The sequence below is a fragment of the Rutilus rutilus genome, assembly GCF_951802725.1.
Source record: "Rutilus rutilus genome assembly, chromosome: 2".
Classification (NCBI taxonomy): Eukaryota; Metazoa; Chordata; class Actinopteri; order Cypriniformes; family Leuciscidae; genus Rutilus; species Rutilus rutilus.
Genome location: NC_140210.1, coordinates 7,010,077 through 7,023,555, shown reverse-complemented (window position 1 = coordinate 7,023,555; position 13,479 = coordinate 7,010,077). Strand labels below are relative to the sequence as shown.

The window sequence follows — 13,479 nt, the reverse complement described above, 5'->3', positions numbered from 1 at the left end:
ATCACACAACGGCTGCGTTCCAAACCGCATACTCAATGAGTAGGTACTTAATTTCAATAAGTACTTACTTAACGAGCGCTAAAAGAGTAGGTACTTTATAGCCAGATCTCGTTGAGTATGAATGCGAACCAGACATCTGCCATGTTGACGTTATCATGTGACCTACGACGCGTTATCACACGCGCAACAACTTAAAATATTTGAACGACACGTTTAATTAATCTATCTGTAAATATCTTGATATTGATTAAACTTGCTCATTTTGTGGTCTTTTTGAAGAAACTGCTGCCCATTTATTTTGTGAATACATTTAGGGTTGATTTAAGTTCTTATATTTAACCCTACTAATGTGACCCACCGTTTTATCCTTAACGATATTATTTATTTTTATTACGAAATCCCAAAATTGTCATCTCTTGAAAATATATATTAAGATATTCAACCTAGGTTCTTTTTTCCTGTGTAAAAAATCTCATATGTATGCAAACCAATAATATATATATATATATATATATATATATATATATATATATATATATATATATATAATGGGTTTGCATACATAATGAGATTTTTTACAGATCTCATAACATCAGTAACTCGACAGCCCTACCTAGAACGGGTTTCCTCAGCGTTTGTAATGTCTGCACAAAGGGCAGCTTTTCGAAGATTCGCCTTTGGAGGAAACCTGTTGATTTTATACTCGAAAAATTTAAGTATCATTAATATTAAAAATTAATATTACCTCAGAATGAATTGCATTGCTATCCCACCCCAAAACATACAATAACAACAACGATAAATGCTGACCAATACTTAATTATATTACTTTTTACTGAAAATGATATAATTCAATAAAACAAACAAAATGTAATGTATGTCATATGACATAGCTATGCATGATTGAATACACTCTAGATGTGTATATAATGAACATATCTACATTTTCTTTCAAACAATTAAATAAAACATTAATTAAATAATTATATTTTATTTACTGACAACGAGAAATATTAATAAATTAGTAAAAGAATGAATGAAAGTCACCATCACACAATAAACAAATGCATAAGTCAACACATGAAACAAAGCTTTATTCAAACTACAATCATGTATGTAGGCTACAGGCGCTCAACCCCACATCCTTCTGCCATCTCAACACAGCGGTTCCCATTCTGCGGCTTTATTCTGATGAATCAGCTGACCGCCAGAGGTGAGCCGTTCCCTCGTGCCGGAGGTTGTTGCGTGATGTGTTGTGCTTCACAATCTGAGGCAATAAGAGCAGGTGGAGTGATGGAGGGTCTCATAAGGGCAAGTGGAGTGATGGAGGTACTCATAAGGGCAAGTGGAGTGATGGAGGGTCTCATCCATGGCACCGTTTCCAGGATTCAGCTCTGGGCTCCTCATCCTCAGTGCTCACACCAGCCTGCTGACATTTCAGATCCTACAAAATGCACAAACATAACACAAAAGCAGTAATTTTAACCGCACAATGTCATTTGATTTCAGTATTATTTAGAAGACAAAAACGCTTTTTTTCCACAAATGCCGCCATCATCTTTCCTTGCAGGTCCTGCTCCACCACAAAAGCTGTGCAGCAAATGCACAGAAATCAAGAATCAGAAAGGTGCTGTAATAGCTCTGTTTGAAATTACAATAATTAAAATAAACTACAACTTAAGATTTAAATAGTTGTTATTCATTTCTGTAGTATACTCACTCAAAGCCTTCATGAGCCACTCTCCACCAGATAAACACACATCTGTTCATCTGTCCCTGTAACATCCAGACAAGATTCACATTACATCTGTGATTTATGAACTCAACACTACATTTACATGTTGAGGTTGTTTTAACATTTTATCCAACATAAATGTTCCTCAATTTATCAACTACTAATGGACAAATAAAATAGATAACTTATGTGTAACGTTAGTTACTTTATAGATTTGTTCTACATAATAGCACACATTCATCATCACTCAGATGTCTATTTCATGTTGTGATATTTCAAGATTTTCCTGTCAGATGTAAATAGACATTTAAAATAAGCGTCTTTAAGATGTATATGGTTTATGTAAATCCACTTTAGAGACGTAACTTACGTGTCTTTACTGGAGCTCCCCTGTTAGCTAACGTTATACATAATAAAACGTGTTTTTACAGCTAAATCACAACTATACTACACTGTGTAACGTCTTTACACCTTCAACAATTCAACAGTTTACTCTACAGTAGTTCAACACATGCAATTTTAACAAAAGGAACTGTGTTTACTCACATTTGAAAGCACCCGCGTCGCCGATCTCTGCGATGTTTGATAATGACGTATCCTCTCGCGTGGCCTCCTGGGATAGAAGAGTATCCATCGGTTGAGCACTCAAAAATCTGCGATCCGGGAACTTCTCGCCTACTCTTTTATGAATACTGATGTTTCGAACGTACTGCTTCCTTCACGTACTGTTTTCGCCTACTATATAGTAGGAAAGTAGGCATATTCGAACGCACTTAAGTCCGAATCTCGCGATAATTAGTACGTCACCCAGGTAATTCTCGCCTACTCATACTTTTTCACTCGCCTAGGCCTACTCTTTTTCCCATACTAAATAGTAGGGAAGTATGCGGTTTGGCACGCAGCCAACATGCTGGAAACTAAGGTAAACTCCCACTGCAACGTTACAATAATAGGCTACTTTTATCAGCTTGACGTTGAACTAATGCTCCATGCTCGTACCATGATAAGTATGGAACCCTATCAGCCGTGCCGAATTTTGCCACTGCAAGCACCACTTCACATTTTCTTCAGGAAATGTATATTCTAGGTTTGTAGATAAGGTTTTTCCATGATTCAAATGCCCTGCCGATGTTGAGCCGTGTTTTTTCACCCGAAGTTCATGCGATTCACGTCTGGCCTTACGAGCTTCAGCAGAAAAAAACTTTCTTTTTTTTTTATCAATATGTGGAGTTTGTGTTGGAGTCTGTGTTGTGCTGGGAGTAGGTCGTTTCTTAGTGTTATCAGACATGTCATAAATTGCATAAGTCATAAGTCCATGTCATAAGTTGCAGTGTCGTCGCTGTTGAGTGCAAAGTCAGTAGACGAGGCGAGAGGCTCGGGAGCGCGCGTGCAGGTCACGTCACTGGTTTTCGCAGTAAATCCGATCCGGCACCTTCACATAAAAATAAGAATACTTACTTTCCGAGGTAATAGCAAAACCCGCAAAGTGGATCATTTTAATGTGAGATTACAACCCCTTCACACACAGGCAATAAAAAAAGGATTCATTTTAGTAGAAAAGTTACATGCAGCACCTTTAAAAATAATTGATCATATGGGAAGATTAGGAGAGCACAGTAGAGAACAGGAAGTAGGCTATTCACTGATACATTTTTAGAAATTGTCATTTAGATGACTGAGTTTATAATTGCAGTCAAATAAAATGCGGAATGGCCTTATGTGAAAATGGATGGATTGTCATATAGGCAAACTAGCCTGCTAATTATATTATTATTGAAAAACATACAACGCAATAAAACGTAAAAAGGTTAAGCAAAAATGCCTTCATTACCTTTACCCATAGGCATAATTTGCGAGTGGGACATGTCCCCACAACTTTTTGCTAAGGTCGATATTGTCCCCACCACTTTTGAAACATCTCACGGCACGAATGTACCAATACAAATAAATAAAAAAAATCTCCAGTTAACTAGCAGAGCATTCAGTTCGTTCGTTTGTTAAATAAGAGGCGATCTAGCGGTGAAATGTGTTATTTTTGAAATCAAGTGATCATAGTGCTCGTTGCCGCTGCAATCAGTGGCACGGATGTTCTCTTGTGGCTCGCGCACAGTCTTCACTCAGACGCGCGCTTCAATCCGTTGTGGAGACTCTCTATTCGTTCCGGTGAAATTGCAAATGCACACAAACGTGTCCCTGCCTGATATACAACCACTGATGAGGGGCCCCTAATTGGCACGGGGCCCTGGGGCGGCCGCACCCAAGCACCCACGCTATCTCCGCTACTGACAACCACTGATAAACATAATCGGTTTTGAAAAAAAAAAAAAAAACTATTTGAGTGCGGATTAGAACCCTGAACCTCTGACACACTTGGCAAAAGCTCTGCCACTGGACCATTTAAAACCATGCATAAAATAGTCAAATCTATGTATTTATTCACGCCACTAACAACATATATTAGACCTCATTAAAAGACAAATTAAACCCAATGTAGGCTACTATTTAAATCGATTGCTGGACATCATAATGTTATCTGATTTATGATTTAGCATTGTGTTAGCAATGTCCCACCCACTTTTTTAAAACAAGGTTACGCCACTGCATTACCTTACATGCATTTGTAGCACTGTATTGCTTGCTTTTAGGCTTATTCATCAGGTTGGGCACATACACAATGCCCGTAGTCTACATGCCAATACACAAACATGCTAAAAGAAATAGGGAAGCCATGCCTATTTATTTGAATAGAAACATGATATGCTGGTATTGAAACAAGTTAGTCTAAAGCGTAATTTAAGAGGTGAAACGAAACTAGTATGATACCCAGGAAATGAAACTTACTCACATAGCCTACATAAACGCTCTAGGATTCACTTTACCGGTAAAGAACCAGCATCACTCTGAGACAATCCATTCGGGGAGTGCGCGAATATACAGCGCCTAACATATCAATAACCTTTATTTACTGTTGACATTTTGCCGTTGTTTAAGGATGGAGAACATGAGTTACACGTTCAGTCAGCATTATGAGGAAAAAATCCGCCCTTGCATCGACACTATCGACAATTTACGGTCTTTGGGAGTCGAAAAGGACCTGGCGTTGCCTGCCATCGCCGTCATTGGAGACCAAAGCTCAGGAAAGAGTTCTGTCCTGGAGGCTCTGTCAGGGGTAGCGTTACCCAGGGGTAGTGGTAAGGAGAACACATACAATTAAAACATACACCAATATTAATTGTATTGTATTATATTAATTGTAATGATACTCTGTATACCATGATACAGAATGATTCAAGTGTTCTATTAGTATACTTCTTTTAAACTAAAAACAAGAAAGTATACTTTCAGTCTACATTTTATATAGGCTACTTCTCAAAAATATACTTTACGTACTTCTCAGAAATATAGGCTACTTAACATTACACTTAAGTGTACTTCTACTTGTACTAAATCTTTTGATCAATATATACTTAAAAATATACTCTTGTACTCTTTTCATCGAGTAGCCTATTAAATATACTTTTTAAACAGTTTTTAATATACAGTCTTCTGAAATTGACATTGTTTGAAAATATTGATTAGCCTCCTGAGTCCCTGCATCCTCATATGAAGACATTACATTTTTGCCTCTTGACACAATGATAGTCAAATTTGTAAATCTTAGACATGTTGGCCACATTTAGGGACACTGCCCACACCATCTTGTGGTGATATCACAACATTACACCAATGTCAGTGAGAAGAAAATTACCCTAACCCTAACCCTAAATCTTCGACACCAGTTCTCGAAAGAAAAATGACCCAGGTAAAAAATCTATTCAAATTATATGAATGAAACAAATGTATTTATGTACAATACTGTCTCTATCATCATATGGGGATTAAAATTGGACATATTTTAGTAATAGTAGCACTCTAGGACATCAGTAAATGTGAAGCACTCGTTTGAGGACATTGGGACTATATTACGTTATCCCCTTAACTGTCACCGTCCCACAGGTATATATTGCCCATATATATTTAGAACAATAATATCTTAGCAAAAACCTAAAGTCATATTAGGGCTGTCACGATGTTCGATTTTTCACACCACGGTTATTGTGGCCAAAAGAATTCACGATATCGATATATCGCGATATCTATAGAATCTATGGGGGGATACTCAATCTATGGCAAATTTTTGTGAAGGAAGACAAGCATGTGAAGTTTATCTGGTTTCAAACTGAAGCCAAACACTGTCTGAAGGTTTCCTGAAGAACTGAAAAGCTCTTAAACCTGTTGTTGCACTGGCGCCAATAAAGTCATGCAGATAGCAGATTTGAATAAAAAAATCAAGTGCAAATACAAATACAAAAATAAGATGAGTAAAGAAAATGGGGTTCTTAATTTTAATAATTACCCTTTATTAAATATATGAACACAGAAACCCCCTGTTAACAGTTAATGTCACGTTTCCCATTCCATGATGACTAGTAAATTAATAGCCGCGTCGCGTCTATGACAACTCGAGGTATTGCACACCGGACACGCACTTTCTCAGTTTATGGCCAGCAATATCATTATGTTTAAGGACATTATGGAATTGAGATTATGTCTGTACTATGTTATGATTATACTGTACAATTAAATACAATAGTTGCTGAGTCTGTGATCTGAACACTTTTTTCTGCGCTCTGTGTCGCGGCAGGATTTTGAACAAGGTCCTGAGCCGTTGCTGGGCGCCGCGGACAGACGCCGAATAGAACCGCGCTGTGCTTCTCGTCCGGTGTGTACTGTACACTCATACAGAATGTGTTCGAATTTTAAAGACGTGGCGCTGCGCTTCTCGTCCGGTGTGCGACCACCTCTAAGGTGCTGTTTTCTTTGAAGCCGAAGAACTCTGTTGTTAATACTGGCGAGCTCAGCTTACTTTTTTCGGGTGTGGACAGAGTGTTTCACTCTAGCTGCGCGGGCGCGGACGAGCGCTGTGTCTAGAAAACGCCAATATCGCCAATACCGGTATATTGTATTGCTCTAAATTAACACGATGTCGATATTTCATGCTTTGAATATCACGATTATCGTCAATACCGGTATATTGCGACACCCCTAAGTCATATTGACAAACTATATATTATTTGAAAGCTTACAATCTCTAGTTTTCATATTTGGTGGCTGTTTTTTTTTAAATAAATTACAGAAGAGCAGTAATTTATCAATTTGCAACAATAATATTTCATATTCATTAGGCGTGTTTAGGCCTTTATTTTGAAATAGAAATAAACATGAAAAATCATGAAAGATTGGTAGAAACCTCAGTTTGTTTTCATGCCAAGAGTTCAAAAGATAACACCGATTAAATGTTATGAGAAAAAAAGGTCTGAAAATGTTTAGAATATAAAGAAAAATATTATGGATTCTGCGGCAGCGAGCTATAACGCACATATGTGCTCTTTTTATGTTTATTAGAGGTTGAAATCAAATCAAATACTGCCAAAACACCCATACTATTTCTGAATAGGATGTATACTTCATAAATTGTATGAAATTATGGAAAGACATGGTTCAGATCACTCAAAACATATGAAAACGGAGACGCCCTTATATGGTCAGTAAGGAAGCTGGCTGTCCATCTAGTGAAAAAGTTTGGTACTGCGCCCAAATAAAATCTTACTGAAAGCTAATTTTTTGAGATATCAACCTACAATTTGGAACACAACTTGTTTAGATGTTTGGCTTTAATTTTCTAGCAGTTTTAGAGTAAAATATATTTTATAATATATATATATTTTATATAAAATATAAATAATTATATTTTTACATTCTATATTTTCTTGAACTCAAACTTATATAACTTTTTTTCTGTTTCACTTTCATAATTTATTTCACTTCTACAATAATCTGGCAAATGTCTTCTTAAAAACGAGACCAACCATATGTCTATATTCCAAAGCATTCTTGAATTACAACCATTTAAGTTTGTTTTTTGATTCCTAGTACTATGTCCTCATATGAGGACATCATATGGTAAATCATAGACCCACTGTCCTCACATGAGGACATAATTTTCTGCAAAAACTACTTCCTGTACAAAAACAAATTTTAGTTATTATACTTATTAGGTCCTACTTATCCCAAATAGCAAGAACAATTATAAAATGCACACCAGGCAAACTCTCAGGTCTCAGGAGGTTAGAATATTGATATAAAACAGATATGTTTCTAATTCTGCGTATCTGAATTTGTGTGTAGGCTAGTCCACTGGTAGTGCACATAGGAATTTACTTTAATTCTACTTTACTCTTTCCCCACAATTGACTGAATTTTCCAGTTATCCATGTTTTCAGTGTTATACGGTAGGGGGCGCTATGACACATCTTCTAGTACAGAATCTCCGGATCAAAACACAGGAGAAGAAGAAGCTGAAACAAGTGATAGAAGATTGCTCACTCAAATGTAAAATAACGTGATCATCAAACATTAAACAGCATGTAAATCAAAACTACTTAATGTTACCAAATGAAATGTCGAACCCATGAAGATAAAACGACTGTAAAGCTTTGGGGTTTTTGGACTCGATCTAATCCATCTGTGTTTGATCATCGCTCTGAATCTGAATCTTTGACGAAAAAAAAACAAAATAATATATGTTTAAAATTTTGCCTTTCTTTATGAAACGTATCGACATTCAAGTGTTGATGAAAAAGGATAAAGATTAAAGGTATTTTTCAAGTATATAAAAAAAATAATATCTACATTTGAACATATAGTAGTATACTGCAAGTGCAAAAATAATATATAAATAGTAAACTATAAGTATAATGTTATGTTCATTTAAAGAAGACTTACAAGTATACTTGCAGTATAAAGTATACTTGCAGTATATACTTCAGTGTGTACTTTCATACACTAAAACATGTAAACTACTAGTATACTTATTTAAGTTTACTGGTAGTAGGCTACAGATGCATTACAAATGAGAAACCTAGCTGTGTACTTAAAGTTTACTTAAATGTATACTTTTATATACTAAAAGTGGGCCAATTTAGTCCCAAGCAGTATTGAAATAGTACAATTACAAGTTTACTACAAGTACACATTTATATTAGTATACTTACTACATAAAGTATACTTAAAAATATACTTGAATATTACTTAAGTATACTTCATAAAATGAACTTGAAGTATACTTATTTTTCGTAAGGGTTACCATATTCATAATGCCATGGAATGTACATGGTAGCCTAATCACGACACTTTGAACAACACCATATCTCTTACGAAAATTAACCTCGGTTTTACTTCAAATAAAACCAAAAAAACATGGTTATTATAGTTAAACCATGGTTTTGCTACTCTAACCATAGTTTAACCATGGTATTTGTGGTAAAACTGTGGTTATAAAATTGGTAATCAATTAGCCAAAAAAACATGGTTAATAATGTCTGACCCTTTCATGTTTTGTAAGGAATTGTTACACGATGCCCTCTTGAACTCAAGATGATACGAACTAAAGGCGAAGAGAAATGGCGTGGGAGAATCAGTTACCAGAACTATGAGGAAGATATTGATGACCCAGCAGAAGTGGAGAAAAAGATTCGTGAAGGTAGAAAATGCTTTGAATGCACCTTAAGGGCTTCCAAAAGAGTATAGATACATTTCTTAAAGTCTTGCATCTATTTATGTTTGTAGCCCAGGATGAGATGGCTGGAGCAGGTGTTGGTATTAGTGATGATCTCATCAGTCTGCAGATCCATTCTGCCAATGTTCCTGACCTCACTCTCATTGACCTCCCCGGGATTGCACGAGTGGCTGTCAAGGGTCAACCTGAGAATATTGGAGATCAGGTAAACTTTGTTTATACTATATTTTTCAAATTACATTTTGTTGGAAAGACACGATCATTAATCAAATGCCTTTCTTCTAGATTAAGAGACTGATAAGGAAGTTTGTTACAAAGCAAGAAACTATCAACCTGGTTGTGGTGCCATGCAATGTTGACATCGCGACCACAGAAGCATTGCAGATGGCTCAGGGGGAGGACCCTGAGGGCGAAAGAACTTTAGGTGTGCATTACTCATTGCATTTCAATGCTATACATCAGTAAAACCATAGGTTACCATGCATATTCTGATTATATTTTCACTACACAACAGGCATTTTAACAAAGCCGGACCTGGTGGATAAGGGCACTGAAGAGACAGTGGTAGACATTGTGCACAATGAGGTCATTCACCTTACCAAAGGCTACATGATTGTAAGGTGCAGGGGACAAAAAGAGATTATAGATCAGGTCACTCTTAATGAGGCCACAGCAACAGAGAATGCCTTCTTCAAAGACCATCCTCATTTCAGGTGGGTAAATGGTCTCATTGCACTATCCGTTGAGAGTTGAGCTGAACGAATGGTTTAATGTCAAACTTTTAATCTACAAATATCAAACATGATATATTTATACACGCACGATACGATCAAATACTTATATGAAACAGCATACTGTTTACTGAGAACCTTCATGTGAGCGGCATGGCTAATGTTTTATTTCTCTTTTTTAACTGCTTTGCATGCACGCTTGTTTGCACAACTGTACTTAGTAAATCAGGTAGTTTATGTGACCATGCAATCATAAATGCAAACAGATTAGTAATTGTTTTTGAGATTTTAGTAAATCTGTGCTTTAATAGATTGCATGATGTATATATGCCATTTTTCCTCAGCAAACTCTATGATGAGGGTTTTGCTACTATTCCCAAGTTGGCTGAGAAACTAACAATTGAATTGGTTCATCACATTCAGGTAAAATAATTCATTTTAACACAAGAGAACTACAGGATTTTTAGACTTATAATAAACAGCTAATTTTCATAATTGCTATGTAGAAATCCCTGCCTCGTTTAGAAGAGCAAATTGAAACAAAGCTTGCAGAAACACAGAAGGAACTGGAGGCATATGGCAACGGACCCCCATCAGATCCTGCAGAAAGACTTGGCTTTCTCATTGATGTGAGTACAGCCTTGAAATCTACTACATCAAAGTATGAATATTTAGTAAAGGGTCATACTGATATCTGTGAGTCACTGAAATCTTTCACATCTCATCCCTGTATTTAGAAAGTTACAGCTTTCACTCATGATATGTTCAGCCTGACCTCTGGGGAGGAATTAAAGTGTGCTTCAGATCTACTGATTTTTCCAGAACTTCGGGAAGAATTTGCAAAATGGAATGGCTTCTTATATCGTTCAGGAAATTCCTGTGAGTGAAGCTTATACTTGGTATCTCCTGACTGTACTCTTGCTTTTGGCCAATGTGCTATGTTATTACTTTGCTTAAAATGCTTTATAATTTTCACATCTGATGCATTCTGTTTTACCAGAGTTGCAATCAATAAATTACCAGCCTAAATTTGCTAAATTAATCTTAAATTAATTAAATTCACAAAAAAGCACTTTTAGAAGCCAAACTCATAACTGAGTTTGTTTTTCCGACAATGTTCAAAAACTCTGTGCAGTCAAGAAGAAGATTGAGAAAGAAGTTGATAACTATGAAGCCAGATATCGGGGAAGAGAGCTTCCAGGATTCATCAATTACAAGACCTTTGAGGGGCTTGTCAGGGAACAGATCAAGCTGTTGGAGGAACCTGCATTAAAGACACTGAAGACTGTCTCTGGTTTGTGTTGTTTTCTATTTCAAATCTATTTATGCATTTTTCAGTCTTTTTCTGGTTGTTGCTACATTATGCTACAAGTTATTCCGACTGTACTGTTCTATTTGAGGATACTCTCATAATGCACTACATGACCAAAGTATGTGGACACTTGCTCATTGATCATTAACATCTAGGCTATATAAGGCATTGACAATTTTCACTTTGTGCCTGGGCTCTTGGTCACGCTAAAAAAAGAAAGAAAAAAGAAAATGGCATTCTCCAGACTGTTGCCTCAAATATAGAATCTTAGAATTGTCAAGAAAACCAGGACCAGGAAATACCAAACCCAATGAACTTTCCAGTTGGCACAATGCATTTGTTGGTAGCTTTGTTGCCTAGTGGATAAATATCAAAGATTATATTGAAAGGCAACCCATGATCTTAACATTCTCGTCTTGAGTAAGGCATGCAACCCAAAGTTGCTTCAGGTGGATTTTCCTTCTATTAAAGGTACTGTAAATTAGTGATCAGTGCAGTTGTTTGTGGCATGTGGCAAAACCAGATTAATTGGATAATCAACATTGAAAGCCAAAGTTTGCTAAAGCAGTTCTACCAACAGTGTGTTTGTGTTCAAATAGATGTGGTTAGAAAGAAGTTCATCCAGCTGGCCCAGTGCAGCTTTATTGGCTTCCCTAATCTTCTGAAAATAGCAAAGGTACTTTTTTTTTTTTTTTAAGCGTTGATGATGCTAATAAATTCCACAGAATTACAAATCGCATTCATTTTTAATGTTCAATTATGCTTTTAAATCACAATACAGATTTAAAAAAAACTGTGTTCTTGTTTAATTTTTCAACTCTTTTATATACTTTCTTAGACTAAGATCGAAGCCATCAAGCTGGATAAAGAATCCTTTGCAGAATCCATGCTGAGGACCCAATTCAAGATGGAGCTCATTGTTTACAGTCAAGATGGCTCATACAGCCAGAGCCTGCAGCATGCAAAGGATAAAATGGAAGAGATGGAAAATGACAGGTCCCTAGTGAAAGGCACTAAAAAGTTAGCTTTTGTAGACGTCAGCACAGGCAGTCATGCCACCTTGCGAGAGATGAGGTTGCACCTAGAGTCCTACTTCATGGTAAGTGTGCCAACTAAAGCTTTCTGTGCCATCGGAGGAAGCTCAAACTGTACTGTATATCTGAGATACTGCCTTTTATACCTCACCAGATTGCAAGCAAGCGTCTAGCCGACCAGATCCCAATGGTGATCCGCTATATGTTGCTCCAGGAAGCAGCTTTGGAGCTGCAAAGGAACATGTTGCAGTTGCTGCATGATAAAGATGGTGTGGACAACCTGCTTAAAGAAGACTTTGACATTGGCCAAAAGCGGGAGAGCTTACTGAGTCGCCAGAAACGTCTGATGAAAGCACGCAGCCTCCTGGTTACCTATTAGAAATCACTCCATAATATAGTCGATCGCAACAGTTTTAATGCAACAAAATCATAGAGGGAAGTAGAAACAGGGAGTAGAATTTAAGCACTTTATGAAAAAACAGGCATCCCACATCAACCTTTTAATATAGCTATTTGTGAAGCTACTTTTAGCCTCTGAAGTGCCTCTTTATGCAATTCTATTGTACTTACCATTGTCAAATGTCAATAAAGTTGTGTACTACTTTTGGATCAAGCGCAGTACATTGTAGTGTCTTATCAGAGTATCTATTGGTGAAGCATCAGAACTTTTATTTCCAAAAAACTAAACTTCATGGCACCTCAAAATTCCAGAATTATAATGGCTAATCGTAAGTGGCGTTTAATGTAATTGTAGATTCGTTGAACTTTTACAACCAAAACGTCAGAAACAGTATACAGTTCTTATAGTCTATTGATTACTTAATTCTTAAGCTGGAATATTGCAACAAATATTCTTTTAAATACTATTAATCTTCCAATTTAATAGGAGTTCTAGAGTTTAAAGTGGTTGTCCACTGCCCACTTATCTTTATTAAAGCAGTTTACCCAAAAATTAAAACTCCCATCACAGAAGAAAAATTCATGCAGGTTTGGAACAAAATGAGGATGAGTAAATAATGACAAAGACCCACTGATTACAACATACTAGA

At 36.5% G+C, this 13,479-nt stretch overlaps 1 protein-coding gene and 1 long non-coding RNA gene across 3 annotated transcripts; one reads left to right on the top strand and one right to left on the bottom strand.

The window, feature by feature from the left end:
• Positions 1–1,074: 1,074 nt before the first annotated feature.
• Positions 1,075–4,428, bottom strand: LOC311285870. The gene is made up of 3 exons (XR_014626446.1): positions 2,282–4,428; positions 1,721–1,776; positions 1,075–1,444 (listed from the first exon to the last, which is right to left on the bottom strand). It is a non-coding gene; the product is annotated as an uncharacterized lncRNA (long non-coding RNA).
• A 149-nt stretch (positions 4,429–4,577) lies between these two features.
• On the top strand, positions 4,578–13,039 carry LOC311285866 (interferon-induced GTP-binding protein MxA-like). Of its 2 annotated transcripts, none has more exons than XM_084401712.1 (12): positions 4,578–4,926; positions 9,180–9,317; positions 9,404–9,558; positions 9,639–9,777; positions 9,868–10,066; positions 10,429–10,507; positions 10,591–10,713; positions 10,822–10,963; positions 11,220–11,378; positions 11,996–12,072; positions 12,235–12,495; positions 12,585–13,039. In XM_084401712.1, the coding sequence occupies exons 1-12, from the start codon at positions 4,728–4,730 to the stop codon at positions 12,807–12,809; spliced, it is 1,896 nt and encodes a 631-aa protein (XP_084257838.1). In that variant the 5' UTR covers positions 4,578–4,727; the 3' UTR covers positions 12,810–13,039. The 2 variants fall into 2 exon arrangements, with proteins under 2 accessions (XP_084257838.1, XP_084257839.1); XM_084401713.1 differs by lacking the exon at positions 4,578–4,926 and adding an exon at positions 8,108–8,167.
• The last annotated feature ends 440 nt before the right edge of the window (positions 13,040–13,479 follow it).